This window comes from Callionymus lyra, chromosome 16 (assembly GCF_982586985.1).
Source record: "Callionymus lyra chromosome 16, fCalLyr1.hap1.1, whole genome shotgun sequence".
NCBI lineage: Eukaryota > Metazoa > Chordata > Actinopteri > Syngnathiformes > Callionymidae > Callionymus > Callionymus lyra.
In genome coordinates this window covers 16,217,614-16,237,990 of record NC_141833.1, presented here as the reverse complement: position 1 = coordinate 16,237,990, position 20,377 = coordinate 16,217,614, and the positions used below count along the sequence as shown (strand labels likewise).

Here is a 20,377-nt window from a genome sequence, read left to right as displayed (position 1 = left end):
GGTCTTCCCTCGCTCCTGGGATGTCCTGGCACAGAGCCAGTCCAGTTGTGGCGGCTCCTCCTTTCATCCTGGTCCAGAGCTGGAGACTTCACATGGGAGCGTCCTGAGAGGGGGTCCGGGTGCGGGAGGGGGTCCTGGTGCGGGAGGGGGTCCTGGTGCGGGAGGGGGTCCTGGTGCGGGAGGGGGTCCTGGTGCGGGAGGGGGTCCTGGTGCGGGAGGGGGTCCTGGTGCGGGAGGGGGTCCTGGTGCGGGAGGGGGTCCTGGTGCGGGAGAGGGTCCTGGTGCGGGAGAGGGTCCTGGTGCGGGAGGGGGTCCTGGTGCGGGAGAGGGTCCTGGTGCGGGAGAGGGTCCTGCCCGAGGTGACTGACGTTCAGCTGCAGCTCTTCTTACTGAAGCTGTCGCAGGATCTTTGATGTGGTAACATTCCTGGTGGATCAACTCTGCTGCAGATATAGGACTCTGGGTGTTGTCGTGGGGGGGCAGTGAGTCTGAACCAGTGACAAGATGAGTCACCGACCTGTCGCCACAAGTTCACGAGCAAACAACAATCAACTTTTTGTGACGTCTTTATTTTTACAAACTAGCACGAGACGCATGGAGGTTGGCGGATCTGCTACAAGCTGTGGACCGGAGTGTCGCCGAGGATCAGGAGCGTTTGCATGATCCGGATAAATCCAAACTTCTTCTGCGTCAACGCTCCACTCTTTCCTTCTTACTTGCCACAGTGGACAAAGATTCAATTCAGACTCCCTGGTCGGCCATTTTGACTCTCCACTTACTGTAGACCCTCCGAGAGATTAGTTAATGTTAGTGATACTTCCTTTATGGTTTATATTTCAATGAAGTGTAAATAAAGTTATTCAATCTTTTTTATTTATAATTAACATGAAAATATATTTACAATATACGTTTGTTCATCTTTGTGTTTAAGTAAATATTAAACTTCCGGCCCCTAGATGGCAGCAGCAGTTAAGTCCTCCGCAGCTAAAATAGCAATGAATTCCAAACGATGACTGAGGATGAGAGGATACAGTGAGTCCATCAGCTATTAAAGCTGATGTTTGGAAATATTTTGGTTTAAAAAAAATTGAAAGCAGTTACAACTGAGGACGAGAGGATACAGTGACTCCAGCAGCTTTTAAAGCTGATGTTTGGACATATTTTGGTTTCAAAACAATTGAAAGCAGTTACAACTGAGGACGAGAGGATACAGTGACTCCAGCAGCTTTTAAAGCTGATGTTTGGACATATTTTGGTTTGAAAACAAATGAAAGCAGTTACGACTTCGTCAAGAGTCATGTGGTCTGTAAATTCAGAGTCAAGTACTCGACAATACTACACATATAATCACGATACATCATATCGTGATACGCATCGATGTATTGTTGACACAAGACACCGCTCTAGTCTTGTCCAGTAGTTTCACGTGCACGTCTACGGTGGTATAAACGTGAGGTTTTAGACGCACACACATGACGACATCTCGTCATCAGCGACACACGAGGGAACAAACCAGAGTGTGTTTGAACTGCTGTGTTGACGGACGCAGATAAAGCGGCGACGGCGACTTCCTGCATTTTTTAAAATCCAGATAAGAGACGAACACTCGCCGGTTCTTCTTTCATTCGGCTACTGTTGTTGGACGACATGAGACAAGTGATTGATGTCAAGTGTGACCTTTACCCTGGAACACACGTGACCTGGTGGGCGCACACACACACACACACACACACACACACACAGGAGCCTTTCATCCAGGTAACAACCACCCAGTAACTGAGACCTCAGTTCTTAAAACCATGTGGCAGCGACGACAAGATCGACTTCAACACAACAAGCTTCAGTCCACGTATGATCCTGACGAAACATAATGACCACCTGCCTCTGGTTAGTCGTCTAAGGTCCGCAGTGGTCAGTACCTGACGCATATACTCTCGTGCTCTTAATATTCAAGCGCTCTTCATTCGCTCCTGGTTTGAGGAGCACCGGGTACTTTCAGCAGGTCTGAATTATTGAGGATCGGGGAGAAGATTTCTCCTCCGGCATCGAAGCTTTATGATCAGAACTGAAGCAGGAGGAGGAAACAAAAGGAAGGAGTTGTTCGCCCGCGGCGAGCGCATGAATAATGGAGGCTTGCCGGGACGGAAGAGTGGAGCACGGAGGATCTTTTTCAAGAACTTTTAAGAAACCAAGTTCACGTTTTGAGCCGACAAAACGCATGTTCTGGTGGGAAACATACGATAAACTTGTATTTAAGTTAGTTACAGATGTGTCTGTGTCAGTGGGAGGAAAACCATGGAGTGAATCAACCTTATATATAAGGAATAATATCAGTTCCATCGGAATAAAGATTTAATTAAATTGTTTTACTTATTCAAATGTCTGTCCGTTTTTTTTAAGCATTTTTTGTTGTTGTTATTTAGTAGAATATTTTTGAATTGAAAGGTTGAACCAGTTTGTAGTTTTTAAATAATTATAATAATAAATTATTTAAATTAATAATTAAAATTAAATATTTTCTTTTTTTTTTAACCACAATATTTGATGTTATTTATCCAAAAATTCATAAATATATATATATTTGTTATTCAGAAATGTTTATTTTTATTCATAGTGCTTTAAATTCAATATAAAAATGGACTACGACCAGACAATACCAACAGAGAACCGAGCTACTTGATTAAACTTTCAGCCAATCACGCGACCTGAGATGATCATGTGACGATATAGAAAAAACTGGCGCGTTTTTTTTTAAACTGAAATTGGAATAAGAAAATTTAAAAGTTTCATATTCAATTAGCATTAAAAATGTAACCTTACAATATGGACATTGGATAAAAACATTTTAACATTTTAAATGTTAAAATCAAAAAAAAAAATCAATATTGTGATGACAGAAAGATGTCAATCAAACATCATGTGGTCATAAAGATGAAGACATTTGAGACAGGAGAGTTTTTGTCTTCAGTTCCCAGGACTAAACCTGCTACTCTTGATTGACAGCTGTCAGAGACAAGCATCTCTCAGCAGGACTGTCCTGACGACCGGAGGCTCTGCAGCCGTGAGACGCAGGAAGCATGTGACCTGGAGTTCATCTGAAGCCGCCTCGCTGACACACTGACACACTTGTGCGACCGGATCACTCCACGCTCCGACTGATGCTCAAACCATCGACCGTGGACTTGACCCGACGCTCCGGCGGCACCAGGAAGACGCGATCGAAACGGCCGCGGAACCGGTGGCGGTGAAACCGACTCCGGCGTCTTATCAGTGTCACTTACAAAGTCCCGTCACGGAGGCAGATCCTGGGATTAGGAGATTGTAATCTGGTTTTTGACAGCAGGATTTCCTGTCCGTCAGCGGTCCAGGTTCAATGTGGTGAACCAGCGTTTGCGCCGCAGCCGTCACCGCAGATTTCAGTCTTTATTCTTGCTGACGTCGTCCTTTTTTAAAAGTTATTATTATTATTATAATATAATTGTATTTAAATTCTATTTTCAATCATTGAGTGATCTGACAGATTTATTTTAAGTTCTTTATCATTTAAAAAGTTTTGTAGTTGTTTCAATTTTCAAAATTCAAATTTAGGTTTAAATTTTATGATCTGGAAAAAAACATTTTTGGGAAGAGATCATATTATTTAGGTTTAGGTTTTTAGTTTAAGTTTTAAATTAATAATATTCTATATTTAGTCTTCTTTTTTTTTTGTTTACTCATTAATTTCTAGTTTTCACACGGTTTTTGCAAGCAACACATTTTTTTTAATAATGTTTTTCTTTTACTTTACTAAAAATGCAGGTCATAACTTCACACTTTTTGCTGATGGAATTATTTTAAGTTCATTAATAAAAACATTTCTATGAATAAAAAATAACGTATTATTTTTTTTAATTGTTCCTTGTCATTTTAAATTAAATCAATCAATCAAATTTTAATATAGTGTGACCAAAATAAACAGTTTTAAGGAAGAGTATATTTTAATTAAACAATGTTTCTTAATAAATAATATTAATAGCAGTTTTATGTAGAATTTTGTCTTTTTTTTCAATTGCTTTTTAGCTTCAAATGTTTACCATTATTTGTGTCTTATTTCCATGAATACTTTATTCGTTTTTCAAAACTCAGTATTTTTCCCATGTACTCCATCACCTTTTGAAGTTTTTCATGCAGGTCTGTTAATGCACTCGTTGTTGTCGTCGTCTACACACGTCATGACCCAGAGTTGTGTGTTTACAAGTGCTGCAGAAATGTTTGTTCATAAGTTTAAAATCGGTTCCTGTGAAATTCAGGAGTGAAGTTGAAAATGAACAGAACCGGTTCTTCTAAGAATCCTCTGGCAGAGCGGCGGCGAGCAAACACGGGACACGCTGGTGTTCTGTGAGCGAGGAACAGTTGTCGAGCGCACACATGGATTATCTTGTCAAACTGAATCCAGCAGAGTCACCGGCAGACCTCTGACTCACAGTCATGTGACCACACACACACAGACACACACACACACACACACACACACACACACAACTGTTGCAGCGTCAGATTACACAAGGACAGACGGAGCAGACGAGGAAACTCGGTTATGAACTCTTTGGAACTCATGTCGTCTTGTAGAGATGAATTGATGAGGCCAATAAATTTACTTTAACTCAATACTTTTTTTTAATATGCATACAGTATATGCACATTAAGCTATAGCATATAAATATATATAGTTTATATTATATAGTAAGTAAGTAAGTAATTTTTATTTGTATAGCGATTTTCCAGACCAGGGTCACAAAGCGCTTAAACAATCAAAACAATACTCAATAAAGTATATATTTTAAAGGGCAAGATAAAACTGATAACACAACAGGAGTTCCGGAAAATCAAGAAATACTGTATATATATATATATATATATATATATATAGCATCATTTGAGTCACTTTAATTCAGGGTTTTTTCGGGACTTTTGCAAATTGATATAGTTATTATTAAATAATTGTATAAAACAAATTATAAAAAGGAATTTCACAAAAAAATGTACTCTAAAATGAACATAATGTAATTAAATGTGTAACAAAATGCCTAAATTACTATAGTTTAACATACAAAACTCAACTTTTAAAATACAAGTTTTACAATAAAATAATAAAAAAACATCATTTGAATTTTAGGATTAAGAAAATTATAAAAGCAATTTACAACATGATACGGTTTATAAAAATGACTACAATATTCGAAGTAAAACAAAATACTACTTAATACTATATAGGTAAGGTAAGGTAGAACTTTATTGATTTATTGAAATAGTTTTTTCCAATAGCCACAGCAAATGCAGCAATTGTTCATAAAAAATAAATCAAAATAAAATAAGAACTATACTTGATTATACATGTATTCTAATCACATGGTTTGATATTTTCAGCCATCAGTATTGGGGCGTCAGAGGGGGGGGGGGTGAGATCAGCGCCCACATTATGATCGACGGCAGATGTTGAGCTCTGATCGGAGAGAACGTCGTTCGGCGTTTGTTTCTTTACGTAACGACCATCTGTGACGGTGAAGAGGCGTCACAGGAAGAGAGGATCAGCTGCTGTGTTTATAATCTCAGGCTCAGAGTCACACGAATATGACGTGAAGCTCGTCTGACGCATGCAACAGAGGGAGGGAGAGAGAGAGAGAAAGAGAAAGAGAAAGGAGAGAGGGAAAGAAAGCACAGAGAGAGGGAAATAAAGAGCAAGAGAGAAAGCGCAACAAATGACAAAGAGTAATAGAGAAAGAAGAACGAACGAGAAGAGACAAGGAACTAAGTGAGAGAGAAAGGAGTAAGGATAAAGAAAGAGTTAAGCGTGAGAAAGGAAGTTAGAGAGAGAAAGAAGGAGCATGAAAGGAGAGTGAAAGAAATAGCCTGATAGAAGAGAGAGAAACAGCAAAGAGAAATAGTGATAAAGAGAAAGAAAAAGCAAGAAGAGAAAGGAGTGAAAAAAAGGAAAGACATAAGGAAAGTTGGAGGGATAAAAAAAGAGGGATAAAGAAAGAGTTAGAGGGAGATGGAAAGAGCAGGAAAAGGAGTGAAAGAAAGCTAAGAGGAAGACAAAAAAAGATTTAGAGAGGGTTAAAGAAAGAGTAAGAGGGAGAAAGAGAGATTTAAGAGAGAGAGAAAGAGCATGAAAAAGAGAGAAAGAACGCAAAGAGAGAAAGAAAGAGCCGGAGGGAACTGGGAGAGACAGAAAAAAAGAAATAAAGTGATAAAGAGTGAAAGAAAGCAATAAGAAGAGCGAAGTGGAGGAAAGGGATGAAGAGTGAGAAGGAGCGAGAGAGCGAGAGGCAAGAACAAAGAAAGAACATGATGAAAAGAAAGGAGGGAAGGTGGAAGATCAAAGCAGAACGAGAGGAAAGGAAAAAGATGAAGAGTGGGTAAGGAACAAGGGATGAAAGGAAAAGAAGAGAAGGGGGATTTAAGGGGAAAATTAACTGACCTGATATAGTGACAGATAAAGAGAAAGAATATGAGGGAATAAGAAGGAACAAAGAGGAAAGGGGGAGGAAAAAAAAGTAATAGAGGGAATAGAGAGGAAGAAGGAATGTGGGAAAACCAGGAGGTGAGAGATAAAGAGAGAGAAAGGGGGGGGGGAGAGAGAGAGAGAGAAGTGACAGGTAACACGAGAAAGAAAGTTGTTCCCACAGTTGTCACGGCGATGACTTCACTCTCCTCCTCTGGTCATGTGACAGAAACTACACAACAATAAACGCCGACTCGCACAATCTTGACTCGTCTTATCAGGGACGACGCCCCGACCTCGTCCACGCACAGGTGAGGCGTTCAAGGACAGGTGAGACACCACCTGACGGACCGTTGCCATGGAAACATTGATATGATGTCGCAAAAATAATGAAAGATTTACGGAGAAAGTTTTTGATTCTTTGAGCTTCGTTTCAAGCATCAAGGTCAAGGTTCGTCCAGAAGATGTAGAACCTGCAACCGTCCTTCTGTGAGGACTGACCTGGTTCACATCCCTAACCAGACCGGACTGGACTCGGGGTCCAGGTCCAGACGCCTGGAGGGTCAGAGAGCGAGGAACTGGAGCGAGAGACTCCAGTCGAGACTCATGTCAATCAAACTGCTGCGCCAGAGATTCTGCTGAGTCGTGAAAAATGAGGACGACCCAAAAACACCAGCGAGTCGACAACAAACACACACGACATCGACACACACACACGACATCGACACACACACACAAACGACATCGACACACACACACACAAGACACGCACATAAGTGTATCAGTGACATCTGAACATTGAATGGTTGAATTTAACAGTGTTTAAGCATTTTATTGTATTTTTTATATATATACTGTACATTAATAATTTATTTAAATATTTTCTATATTAAATAGGTTGAATTTTTTATTTTCTATTTTATAAAATAGAATAATTTATAAAAATTCAATTTTTTTAACATGTTTTTTAGAGGGTTTGATATTATGATTCTATTCAAAAATATAAATTGATTTATTGTAGACGTTTTAAATATGTAGCATTTTAAATATAATAACATTAGTATAATAGTGTTGCCATGATTAGTAGCTCTGTGATCCATTAGTATTGTCTGGTTTCAATACTATACAAACACTTATATTGAATTAAAAAAGCCACAAATTGAAAGATGAATTCTATAAATTCAGTATTTTTTCAATTATTGGAATTATAAAATCAAACTCTATGTGTAAAGTTAATAAAAAATATATTAGGATGACACTGAAATACAAACACAAACATGTCTTCGTTCACAAAGTAAAACTTTTACACAAACTCATCTCTCGGGTCAGTAACGGACCAGAACTCGCTAACAGAGACTCGGGCCAGAGTTCAACTCCCGGGTCAACACAAATGACACAGACCACCTCTTTGAAATGTCTGGCACGCTGCCCTGAAACACAAACGCACACAAACGCACACAAAGAATTAAGTTGTTCTGGACAGACAGTCAATCAAGACACAATTCTGACAGTTTTCAACCTCAAACATAAACTACAAATGGTGTTTAGTGATGCGTGTTGTCAAGAATCTGACGATACAGGGACAACGATACAATATATAGTGATACTGTAGGATATATGTGTAGTATTGTCGAGTACTTGACTCTGGTGTTGCAGTATTTACAGACCACATGACTCTTGACAAAGTCGTTACTGCTTTCATTTGTTTTGAAAACAAAATATGTCCAAACATTAGCTTTAGAAGCTGCTGGAGTCGACTGTATCCTCTCGTCCTCAGTTGCAACTGCTTTCATTTGTTTTCAAACCAACATATGTCCAAACATTAGCTTTAGAAGCTGCTGGAGTCGACTATATCCTCTCGTCCTCAGTTGCAACTGCTTTCAATTGTTTTCAAACCAACATATGTACAAACATCAGCTTTAGAAGCTCCTGGAGTCGACTGTATCCTCTCGTCCTCAGTTGCAACTGCTTTCAATTGTTTTCAAACCAACATATGTCCAAACATCAGCTTTAGAAGCTGCTGGAGTCGACTGTATCCTCTCGTCCTCAGTTGCAACTACTTTCATTTGTTTTCAAACCAAAATATGTCCAAACATCAGCTTTAGAAGCTGCTGGAGTCGACTGTATCCTCTCGTCCTCAGTCATCGCTCGGATCATGCAAGACTAATAAACCGAGACCGTGCTGCTGAATAACGATACAGTATCATGAGAAATAATATATAGTTATTTCTGTATAACATAAAGAATATGACAGCATGACTAAAAATACAATATGATGCGATTATGTAGAAATAACAATAAATTGTTTATTTTAAATAATTCAAAAGTATGTTAGTAAACACACACTGAAGACGACGACAAGGATCCAAGTTTATCGGATAAGAAACACGCATCACAAACCTACACATCAAAACAAAACGTCAGACTTTTATTTTGAAACTCGTTCACGTCACGCCGAGGTTCGTCACGACTTCAAACCGACGCTCGAGCTCAGCAACAAACGACCATTCTTTGTACATTGCCCCCTGCTGGACGGAGGGAGAACTGAGAGACGGCGGCGAGGACAGTGATTGCGACACGGAGTCGATCAAAAAAAAAAAACGGAAACATCAGATCAGGCAGAACCAGATGATTGACAGGAAGTCATCGGAGAGTTTCACCATCAGCTGGTGGGTCAGACCTGCATCTCAGGTCCACCTTCTTCCGTGTTGGACCTCCAGAACTCCAGGGCTCAGAGATGGAGAGAGAGAAAGAGATCATTTATCCGACTCGGATCAACCATCAACCGCTTAAATCGATCATCGACCGGACATTCCCGCAGCCAGAGCGGGACAGTGATCGCGGCCTGAGAGTGGAGTTTGTGTCCCGAGGGTTCGGAGCGTCATCCGTCAGAGCGGCTCTAAATTTAGACGACGGAGCTTCATCAGCCAGAGTAGCACATCAACCTCCTTAATCTCATCTCATACATGGTCTGCTTTTTGGTGCACGACCTTTGACCCACATGGAGAAGAGGAGCCGGGCTCTCTTGCTCATCACCATCATCGTTATCGACGATCTCTAAACTCTGGTCACATCGGTTTGACTTCCTGTTCGGCTTCACAATAAAATCCAGTCCAACTCTCCACAAACCCGTCTGATGAGGGACACTTTACAAGGAAGAACAAGTGCAGCTACGGTGGCGTCTGGCTGCTCAAATTCAAGTTTTAAAGAGTTAAAATATAAACGAAGAAAAATGTATTATAACAAACAATTGCAGGAACAAATACAGTGAGTAAATGTGAACATTAATTAAATAAAAAAAAGGAGAAATACAGAATTAAAGGATGACTTTTTCCACTGGTCTAGTTAGTTAAGATAGTTAGTCGCAGACGAGATGAGGCTTCATTTAAAAACATAAAACTGCTCAGTTTCATTTAAAGGTGGACAAATAGAACCCTAGAATTTCCCCAAAAGTTTAAATCCGATTGGAAATTCTTATTTCGATAATTGTTTATAAACTTTTTTTTTTATTCTACCAGGTAACAATATTTTAAAAGTATTTTTAGCAATATAATGAGTACTTCATATTTTCATTCATTAATCACGTCAATACTTTGTGGGATGTTTCACAAAAACTTCAAAAATGTTTAAAGAAAATCAAAATAAATCGTCTTTTTAAGCTGCTAGAAGTAACTTTAAACCATTTAAAAACAAAAATGAAAACTTCACTCCGGTTTCATCCCACAGTTCAAAGACATGCAGAGGTTGTTTGAAGACATTAAACTGTTAAAGCTTATCAATAAATGTTTACACCAAGAAACAGATTCATTTTCTTTTAGGTCCTCCACAGCTGCAGGAACATCGAAATCTCGTGTGATCCGATCGATGACTGAGGACGAGAGGATACAGTCGACTCCAGCAGCTTTTTAAAGCCGATGTTCGGACATATTTTGGTTTGAAAACAAATGAAAGCAGTTACGACTTCGTCAAGAGTCATGTGGTCTGTAAATACTGCAACACCAGAGCCAAGTACTCGACAATACTACACATATATACTTGTTACTATTAGTTTATTTTATTAAAAAAACAAACATTTGATGTCATTAACTTGTTTGTTTACGTCGTTCAGTATAAACGGCAGATGTGACGCATCGATTCTTATCCGTCCTGATAAAACGCACAACAGCCTCGTCGCACAAACACAGCGTGGCATCTGAAGGACCGACACCAACAACACAACTGTTGTCGTCTCCCACAGAGCAGCAGCCGCGAGACGCACAAGACGAGAAACAAGATCCAAACTCTACAGAGACGGGTCACAGTGTCGGATTGTTCCGCACAATCCCCCTCCTGTACGCACACAAAGTGACACACACATGAACACACTTCGACATTTCGGAGTCTCTTAGCTCTGGTGGAAAAAAAAAAAATCAGCTGAAAACAAGAGCCAGTCTTCTGGGCCAGGAACTCCCTCACATGTGGGTCGGGGGGAGGGGAGGGAAGGGGGGAGAGGACGGGGGAGAATAAAACGACTCAGCAGGGCGCAGCAGCGTCACACGACCACACGGCGGTTCTTATGAGAACCAAACATCTGACCAAACACAAGCGTCTACACTCAAGTCTAGACCCTGAACCTGCTGGTTGTGGTTCCAGGTTCTGTTGAACCTTAAAAGTGAGAGTCCCCCCCAAACTTGACTCGTCGTCTTTTAGGTGAACCGTCACTTTAAGACGCCGCTCCAGGAACGATCAGAAGAAAAGTTTCCATCACAGTTTTAACTAAATAAAGTAGTATTTTGAACATGGACTCAACCAGCTTGGATGGTCATGTGACTCGAGCGCGTCAAGTTGGTGTTGATAAGACGTTGTGCGTCTCCCAGAGATGCTTGGCTGCTTCCGATAAAAAACAAAACAAAAAAAACAACCCTGACGGAGTCAAGTCTGGACAAATACGGGTGAACTCGCCCGCACATGTCGCTGTTGCGACTCAATTATGGAATCAATTTGACGTGTTGAAAGAACCAAATAAAAATTAACACGATGGTTTAAACCTCAAAAGCTTCTTCAGCCGTGACTGAGGCTTGAGGTTACGAGTTCAAATCCCAGTGAGGTTTTGAGATAAAAGCCTTGGTATTGAATGTTAAACAGGTTATTTCGGTACAATACAAGAGTGGGGAACGTTTGTGTTACTGCAGACATCTGTAGTAGGTGTGTAATAAATTATTGATATACTTAAATATCGCTACATTTTTACATGATACCCAATCGATATTCAGTCGCACTGTATAGATTATTTTTTGGCTTTCAAATTTGACCTTTTAATCATGCTTTTATGGTTTATACATCATTAAAGTGTGCATAAATAATTCAAATAATATTGATTTTATTTACAATTTAAATGCAAATATTCAGTGTTTGTATATTTTGTGTTACAATTTAAGTCGTGGCTACTACATGATCCGAGCGATGACTGAGGTGAAACGGCGAAAATGTTGTGAAAACTGAAGCGTCTTCAGCCGCCGCCATAGAAATGTACATTTGAACATTTCCAAAAAGAAAAACTCTTGTTCAGTCTGTTTTTCTTCCAGGTAGCTTTACTTCTCTCAGGACTTTAACCGTTATGGAAATGAATGCAACAGCCATCTGCTACTCTAAGTTTGATTTTTAAGTGGTGACCACCGTTTCTGTCGAGTCAGAGTTGAAAACGAAGTATGTTAGAAAATATCCATACACTTAAATATTTTAATAATTTTTTTGACCCTGCTGTGTTGATATTCAACAGCACTGTATCAAAACTTTTGGCCTCTAGGTGGCAGCAGTCATTCAACCTCCACAGCTAACAGACAATAGAATCCTGCAAGATCCTGGTGATGACTGAGGACGAGAGGATACAGTTAACTCCAGTTTTGACATATTTTGGTTTCGAAACAAATGAAAGTAGTAGCGACTTCGTCAAGAGTCATGTGGTCTGTAAATACTGCAACAGCAGAGTCAAGTACTCGACAATACTACACATATATCCTTGTTACTACAGTATCACGATATATTGTATTGTCGACACTGTATCGTGATACATATTGTATCACCAGATTCTTGCCAATACACTGCTACTCTGTAGTATCAAACACTGAACTTCTAGCAAAATAAACCTAAAAAGTACCAATTAAAAATACTTCTCAGGTGTTTTACTACAGGATACAAGACGTGATGCATCAAACTCACATGAATCATAGGACGGTCGACAACAAGAGCATATTTCTTGCAGGTTTTGATTCCAGCAGTCGGAGCTGTAAACGTGCTACGCTAACGAATGCTACGTCGTCCGCCGCTGTGCCGCGGCTAAAGTGGCCCGTCAGGAGCATCAACACGGTTTGGGTCGGCGAGGCCTTGATCGCGTCTAATCCGCTCCGCCGATGCGTGAACTGACTACTTTAGGAAATGAAATGTGGTGCCGGGTCAAGTTTCGGGACATATTTCACAGCGCTTTTGGTCAAGGGCAAAGTCAGCGGGTCGAGGATCATCGGCAGAGCTTTTAATCCAGCAGGGCCCGTTTAGGAAGCAGGAGCGGCCCGGTGACATCACGATCAGAAGCGTGAACTGGAAAATGAATCGGGCTCAAGAGCCGACCTGAGCCGGTGGACCGGAGACTTGCTCGGAACATAACACCGGACCCAAAAAAGGATGAAGTTCAAATCCTCGAGATAATGGCGGACGACTTGTAGCATCATGAAGGTTCGAGGTGAGAATCTTTTAAGGTCACTCGAGAACTTGTTTTCTTAACATCATCCCTGGAAATGAGATCAGAGGAGCAGAACCAGGAATGTCACGATGACTGACTTTGGCAGTTGCATTGTGGGACGTGAGCAATGTGTCGCAAAAGTCGGTCAGATATAAAAAGGTCACAGCAGGTCGACTGCTGGTCAGTCCAACAGTTGTGGCTCAGATCTGTTCCAGTAACACCACAGATGATTGAATACGTCACGCTTCCACTAGAACAGTGAAACGGTTGTGAAAACTGAAGCGTCTTCAGCCGCCACCATCGATCATCACACACTATGTACATTTTAACATTTACAGAAAAACTCTTCAGTCCGTTTTTCTTCCAGGTAGCTTTACTTGTCTCAGGACTTTAACCAATGGAAATGAATGCAACAGCCATCTGCTACTTGTTGAAGAGAAGTAGTTCGACTTTTAAGTGGTGACCAGTCTGTCAAACTTCTGAACGCTAGATGGCAGCAGTTATGACATCCTCTCTCAGCTACAGAAACAATTAATTCCCATGGGATCCCAGCGATGACTGAGGACGAGAGGATACAGTCGACTCCAGCTACTTTTAAAGCTGATGTTTGGACATATTTTGGTTTCAAAAACAAATGAAAGCAGTTACAACTTCGTCAAGAGTCATGTGGTCTGTAAATTCTGCAACACCAGAGTCAAGTACTCGACAATACTACACATATATCCTTTTTACTACAGTATCACAATATATAGTATCGTTGCCTCTGTATAGTGATGTTTCTTATTGCGAGATTCTTTCCTATTCACACCACTATTCAGGACTTCATCCATTATGGAAATAACCGCAACTGCCATCCGGGACTCACTGAAGTACTTTTAAGAACGTTTAGGTTGACCAAAGGCAAAGTTATGTAATTTAAAAGAACCATTAATATCAGATTAAAAAACTGCAGTTGTCTTGACTACTAAAAATAAAAGTTAGTGCAGCTTCAAGGTCATATTGAACAGCAACAGTTGCAACTTTAGGAGGATCTTCGAGGGTCAGGAGGGCGAGTGGACGCGACCAACAAGGTGTTTTAGGAACGAGTGCAAAGCAACGACGTCCATTACAGCTCAAGAACACACATCAACTTTTACAACGCCTCATTATCGTAACGGTTCCAAGTTTAGCAGCTTCAGACCCATAATTACAAGAAGAAGAAAATCCGACACGACCCACTTCCCCCCCAGGCCTAGATCCCGGGGAAGAGGAGGAGGAGGAGGAGGAGGAGGAAGAGTCCTGAACACTCAGCTAGTGAACGTTGAGAGTGAAAACGTTGTCGGAGACATTCCAGGCTAATTACAGAGGAAGTCACGAACACCGACGAGGGACACGAGGGTCCGAGACTGAACGACACCAACCATCATGTCAGAAAGTGTAGAAGAAGAACCAAGTATCTACGTTGATTCACGGTGAATATGTGGAATAGTTACAATTTAAAAAGATAAGACACCAATTTTAAAATCATCTCATCACAAATCTGAACTAAATATTAACAAAAATACATTTAAATGCAACTGATAAAAAGCTACAAAAAAGGTTAAAAAGAAAACTCCATAAAACCAAGAATGAAAAACCTTCTATGAACTTATGACTCATTTAATAAATAAAAATAAAGTAATTTTTTCCCCTTGATTTTCACTTTATTAGTCCCACAAGGAAAAATCTATCTTTATTAAGCCATTAGGTCATAGCTTCTTTTTTGTGTTATGAAAAAGAAATTAAATTAAATTGGAAAGTTAAAGAAAAGGGACATTTTAATATTTATTTATGTAATAAATTAGTTACTACTACAACAATATAATCTTAGTCTAGAAACCATGAATATATTTTTTATATACAACTTATTTTAATATTTTATGACAGAAACATGTTTATGAAAATGACATTTTTAAGCCAAAATGATTAAAGATTCATTCAATTAATTTGTAAGAAAAACTTTGTGGAATAAAAAGGATTTCATTGATAGTTAATAATATGTAATAATAACGACAACAACAGTAATAGAATAAGTTACAAACAGGTCACAACACAGATGCAGAAATGTTCTGGAAGGTTCTGATCCGTCTCTCACTGAACCAGCTCGTCGGCTCAGCTGGTTCTGAATTATTCAGACCTGCAGGAAGATTCAGTTCCACTTCTGCGTCTCAAGAACGCCTGAAAGTTACATCAGGATCCGCTTCATTATTCAGGAGCTCAATTAAATCATATCTCCGTCTGAGAGCAGCTCGCACCTCCATGATGACCAGACGCGTCACCGGACCGCTGGTCCAGAACACCAGGGTCTGGAGCTGCTCGGGGTTCCATCGAGTCACGTCTATATTCTTCATCAACACTTCAAGATCACGACACACTAGATCAACACACCTGACCAGCTATGGGTTCACAGACAACTTTTTGGGGAAACGTTTTCCTCAACCTCTGTGAAATTAACTCTGATTTTTATTCCATTTAACAAAATTTTACAACCGACTTGATTACATTCTCTTTTTTTAATCCAATTATTTTGGATAATTTCCCTAAAAGCACATCTTTTCCGTGTTTTTTTAAAGCTTTTTTCTTTCTTTTCTTTTTTAATCAGCCCCTTTTGCACTAAAAGGTAAAAATCTGTGTTTGTCAATTTATTTGTAATTGTTGCCCAGATTCGTCAACAACGTCTACTACAATCTTTATCATTTCTTCAGAAATTTTCCTCAACTTTAGTATCGTTACGCTGATTTTTATTTTGCTATTCAAAACTTTGACTAAATTTTGTATCAGTTTTTCTTCATTCTCTGCAAGAATGTTTTTCTAAAAAGATTTCTCACAGCACTATCATTTTTTTTTTAGTAGTCATTAGTGTTTTTCGAGGGAGTCTTTCGTCTTTTTTCACTTCAAAAATTATTTTAATGGGCAAAAATTGTTTGAGCAACAAATTAAACGAAAATATACATCTCAGGTAAATTTGCCAAAGTTTATCGAGGAACTCTACTATAGTAATTTCTTCAGATACTTTCCTTAACTTTTGTGTTGTGGCTACAATTTTTATTTTTTATTTCGCTAATGGAAAATTTATACCAAGACAACAGTTTCATCCGGTTTCGTTTATCATCTCAAAAAGGTTTAGTATAAAGATTTAACGGCACGATTTCTTTTAAAGTTAAGTATTTACTAGCAATTTTTCGCTAAAACTTCTTTCATTGGTAAAAATGTTTGGCAAAATTACCCGAGAGATATTTTGTATTAAAAAAATGTTTGTAATGTCTCTGGTTACTTGTGAATAACTGTTTTTTTTTACTTTTTTACTACAGTTAACTTTGTTATTTTGTGTTCTTTAATGATTTTCTTTCTTGGCATCTTGACTTTTTTTTGTCATAAACCTTTTTTTAAAAGATCCAAAAAGGCCGATACCGATATTGCAATTTAATCTCTGGCTACTAAATTACTCCGAAAAGTTACTTTTTCCCCCCAATTAAAAAAAATGTTAGATGATATTTCATGCTCTCTGCAGGTGGATCCTAAGCGCTCGAGAAGCTCATGTTGAGAAGCTCACGCTGAACCTCCAAAAAACATCACGATTTTTCATCTACAGGTGTTTAGATAAGATAAGAAAGTCCTTAACCTGAACTCAAACCAGTCGTAGATCTTCACCGAAGCTCCCGACAGGAGGAGTGAAGGATCACAGAGACACTCGTGACCCGAGAGTCATAAATCTGCTTCTAAAAAGTTTTCTGAGAAAAAGTGTTCACTGTACACACGGGAGTTCAGCAGGTTATCTCTCGCCGCGGCCTTCTTTACTCTCGGCTGAGATTTACGAGTCGTCTTCGGTCCTCGGACTCTGAAGTTCACGAGGAGTCGAGAGACAAACGGGTCGAGAGGTCAACAGGACTTCACCGAGACGAGTCACTTTCGGAAGACGACACGTTTCTTCAACAAGTCTTTTAAGACTCAAAAGTGACCTTCATGTTTATTTTTAACCACCAACAGAACCACTGCTCCCAGAACTAGTCGACAAATCTCTCGAGGAAACCTTTGCTGCAAAACTGAAGTGTTTCCGGGTCGATCAGGGGTCGCTCCACTGTGTCGTTCATTTAATTTCTTAGTCCAGTTTGACAACTATTTCTACATGAAGGTTCAAATAAATGTAACATTTTTCTAACAGTTCATGTTTAAAAAGGATACGCTTGATACAGAATGATGTGCTTTTCAAAATAATGGTTTCATTTCATCACTTTAACAAGAAACACCGCATCACTTACTGGTTATTTACGAAGACACTGTCTCTTTGAGGGTTTAATTGCAGTTTTTAGGTAGTTAAATAGTGGTTTACTTAACTCGTCTAGCAACCCCCCGAAAGAACTATAGATAGACAGTTTGTAAGGTTTTAATTTTTCAAATTAAAAATGTAATGTAAATGAATTAAGCACATTTTAAATAGAATGCTACATCAGCAAGCTAAGCTAGTAGGCTAACGATGCTAGCTAGCATCAGTACTGTGTACATGTTGATGAATACAACAAGATGTGAACTTCTTTATTTAAAAGAGGGTAAAGTACAAATGACCCGGGTCTGCCCCGGGGCCTCCTCCACAGTTTCTCACACCACCAGATCCGCCCGCTCAACAGGTTCTACTCCGAGTACCTCCTGGATGACACAGCTTCTTACGAAGCTTGAAAATACCCAATGATATTAAAGTTTTATTAAAATCATTGTGATCAACTCACAATGAAGTTTTAACAACACAAACTCAACACTAGAAGTCTCTCTGCAGACATTAGACTCGAACAGTTTTGATAAAAACGACACTTTTACTTTGTTTGCTAACATGCTAACATGCTAACAGCATCAGTTCCTCTAAAAAAGCGTGAATGACGTCGATTCATAAACAAATAAATGCGTGTTTTTAAGAGTTTGTTGACGTAGTTTTGACTCCTGGAGGGAAGTTTGGGACAACAAGAGACACACAATGGCGCTGAAGTGGAGTTTGAACAGAACACGCTCGTCCAGGAGGAGAGTTTGGAGAGTTTTGCGGGAGATTTTGGGACGAAGAAGAAAAAAAACGCGTCGCTGCGGAGGAAGTTTTTGCGCCATGTTGAGCCCAAACAAAAGAGGGAAAAGTGTCCGCAAAGTCTTACCTTCGCGATGGCCTTCTTGTACCTCATGACAGCCTGCTGCACCAGCGTCAGCACTTTAATGTTCCCGTCCCCGCACGGAACCACCACCCGGGTCCGTCCGAAACACACCGTGACTTTCATGGTCCCCAGTCCGGAGCGCAGGAGCGGCGCGAGGAAGACGAGGACCGAGGCGAGGAGGGATCCAGAGGGGGCTGCGAGACACGCATGGGCCCGCCCGGGTGAGTTCGAGTTCCACCCGCTGCTGGTGCTGCTGCTGCTGCTGCTGCTGCTGCTTCACTGGGCCGAGCAGGGAGTTCGGTTCGGCGTCTCCCCGCCGGACGACATTGTTGTGTGTGTGTGCGTGAAGAAGCGCGACCACCTGTTTAGCTTCTGTGCAGCTAATGCGCGCTCACGTGCTGCCTTCAGGGGCCGCGGGAATCCACGGTTGTCAGGAATTTCGGGAATTACAACCATCTTCATGGAACATTATTTCAACGGTTGGACAGTTTAAAGTGTATTAATGCAAGTCAAAACGTATTCTTTAAAAACGATGTGACCGTTTTCAAGCCCAACAAAATATTATTCAATGATATTATATTAATTTAATACAAATAAAAGTAAAAACGCATCATTTTATAAAGTTGATGAACAATGAATATCCACAAAAGAGAAAATAAAAGTCCTTTAAAATAACTTGAACCATATTAGGAGCAGTAATAAGTAAGTAATTTTTATTTGCGCTTTTCCAGACCAGGGTCACAAAGCGCTTAAACAATCAAAACAATATTCGATAAAGTATATATTTTAAAGATCAAGATAAAACTCATAACACAACAGGAGTTCCAGAAAATCAAGGAAAAGCATGAACAAATAAAAACGTCTTAAGATGTTAATAAATCAAATTGAAACCACGAGGCCTTCACGAGGGCCACAAAAATGAAGTCAAATGACCACATATGGCCCCCGGGTCACTCTTTTGCGCTTTAAAAATATATATGAATATAATGCTTTCTATCTGTAAAACTAAAGGCCACAGTGTCCAACCCAGCCACATGAGTAATTACAGCTGGTCAGTACTAATCTTATTTACTCACATCTACTGACTCCTTTAAGAAACATCTTAAGACGTTCCTATTTGTTCAGGCTTTTCCTTGAATTTCTCGAACTCCTGTGTTGTTCTCAGTATTATCTTGATCTTTAAAGTATGTACTTTTTTGAGTATTGTTTTGATTGTTTAAGCGCTTTGTGACCCTGGTCTCGAAAAGCGCTATATAAATAAATATTACTTACTTACTTACTTACATGTTTATAAATAAGATGCAAAAATAATGATAAATGAAAATTTACTAAATAGGAAAAACAAAACGGGTCTAGAAAAACAAAACAACTTGTGGATAAAAAAAATCCACAAACAAGTCCCAATGATCCCTAATTCAGTCACAGGACTTTAGAATATCTCGCAATAATTTCGCTTTCAAGAGATTTTTCTTTCTTAATGAACCATTACAGTAGAATTCCCAGGTATAGGTTCTTGATCGACTTTTGTTTTATATGATAATAAGTTATTCAATTACAGATCAGTCTCCTGGGAATCTTTTATTTTATATTTATTTTCGTTTTTTAGTTATTTGTTACAGTGCAAGCCATCTTCTTGTTGTGAATAACCTTTAGAAATAAACCAACAATCATCTCAATACATGCTCAACAGGTTGTTGTTTAATAAAAGTTTGTGTGTTTGTGTCTCAGTTGATGTATTTAGTTGTTTGCTTAACTTAGCTTCAGGGAGTTAAAGTGGCGACAGATGTCACATTCTGTTGGACTATTTTGATCGTCTGTGATGCACCGTTCGACGCCTCAGATCTGCACACATCTGTATGAACAGACAACATGTTCATGAACAACACGTGGAAAATGGAAATAAATGAATAAAAATAGAAATATGTATGATAACATCTTTAAAGACATCAATTTAATAAATAAAAAAAACTTGAAGGAGCCACTTCTCATTGCTGAGATAATCCAGAAAAGACCAATGTCCTGCTTTGT

General features: G+C 39.5%; 1 protein-coding gene across 5 annotated transcripts in view; it reads right to left on the bottom strand.

The window, feature by feature from the left end:
- pard3ab (par-3 family cell polarity regulator alpha, b) overlaps positions 1-18,717 on the bottom strand; it is a 121,801-nt gene extending 103,084 nt beyond the window's left edge. For all 5 annotated transcript variants that reach the window (XM_087811119.1, XM_087811120.1, XM_087811121.1 and 2 more), the window contains exon 1: positions 18,353-18,717. In XM_087811119.1, the coding sequence (XP_087667245.1) occupies positions 18,353-18,472 (120 nt within the window). In that variant the 5' untranslated portion in view covers positions 18,473-18,717. The remainder of the gene's footprint in view (positions 1-18,352) is intronic.
- Positions 18,718-20,377: the final 1,660 nt, after the last annotated feature.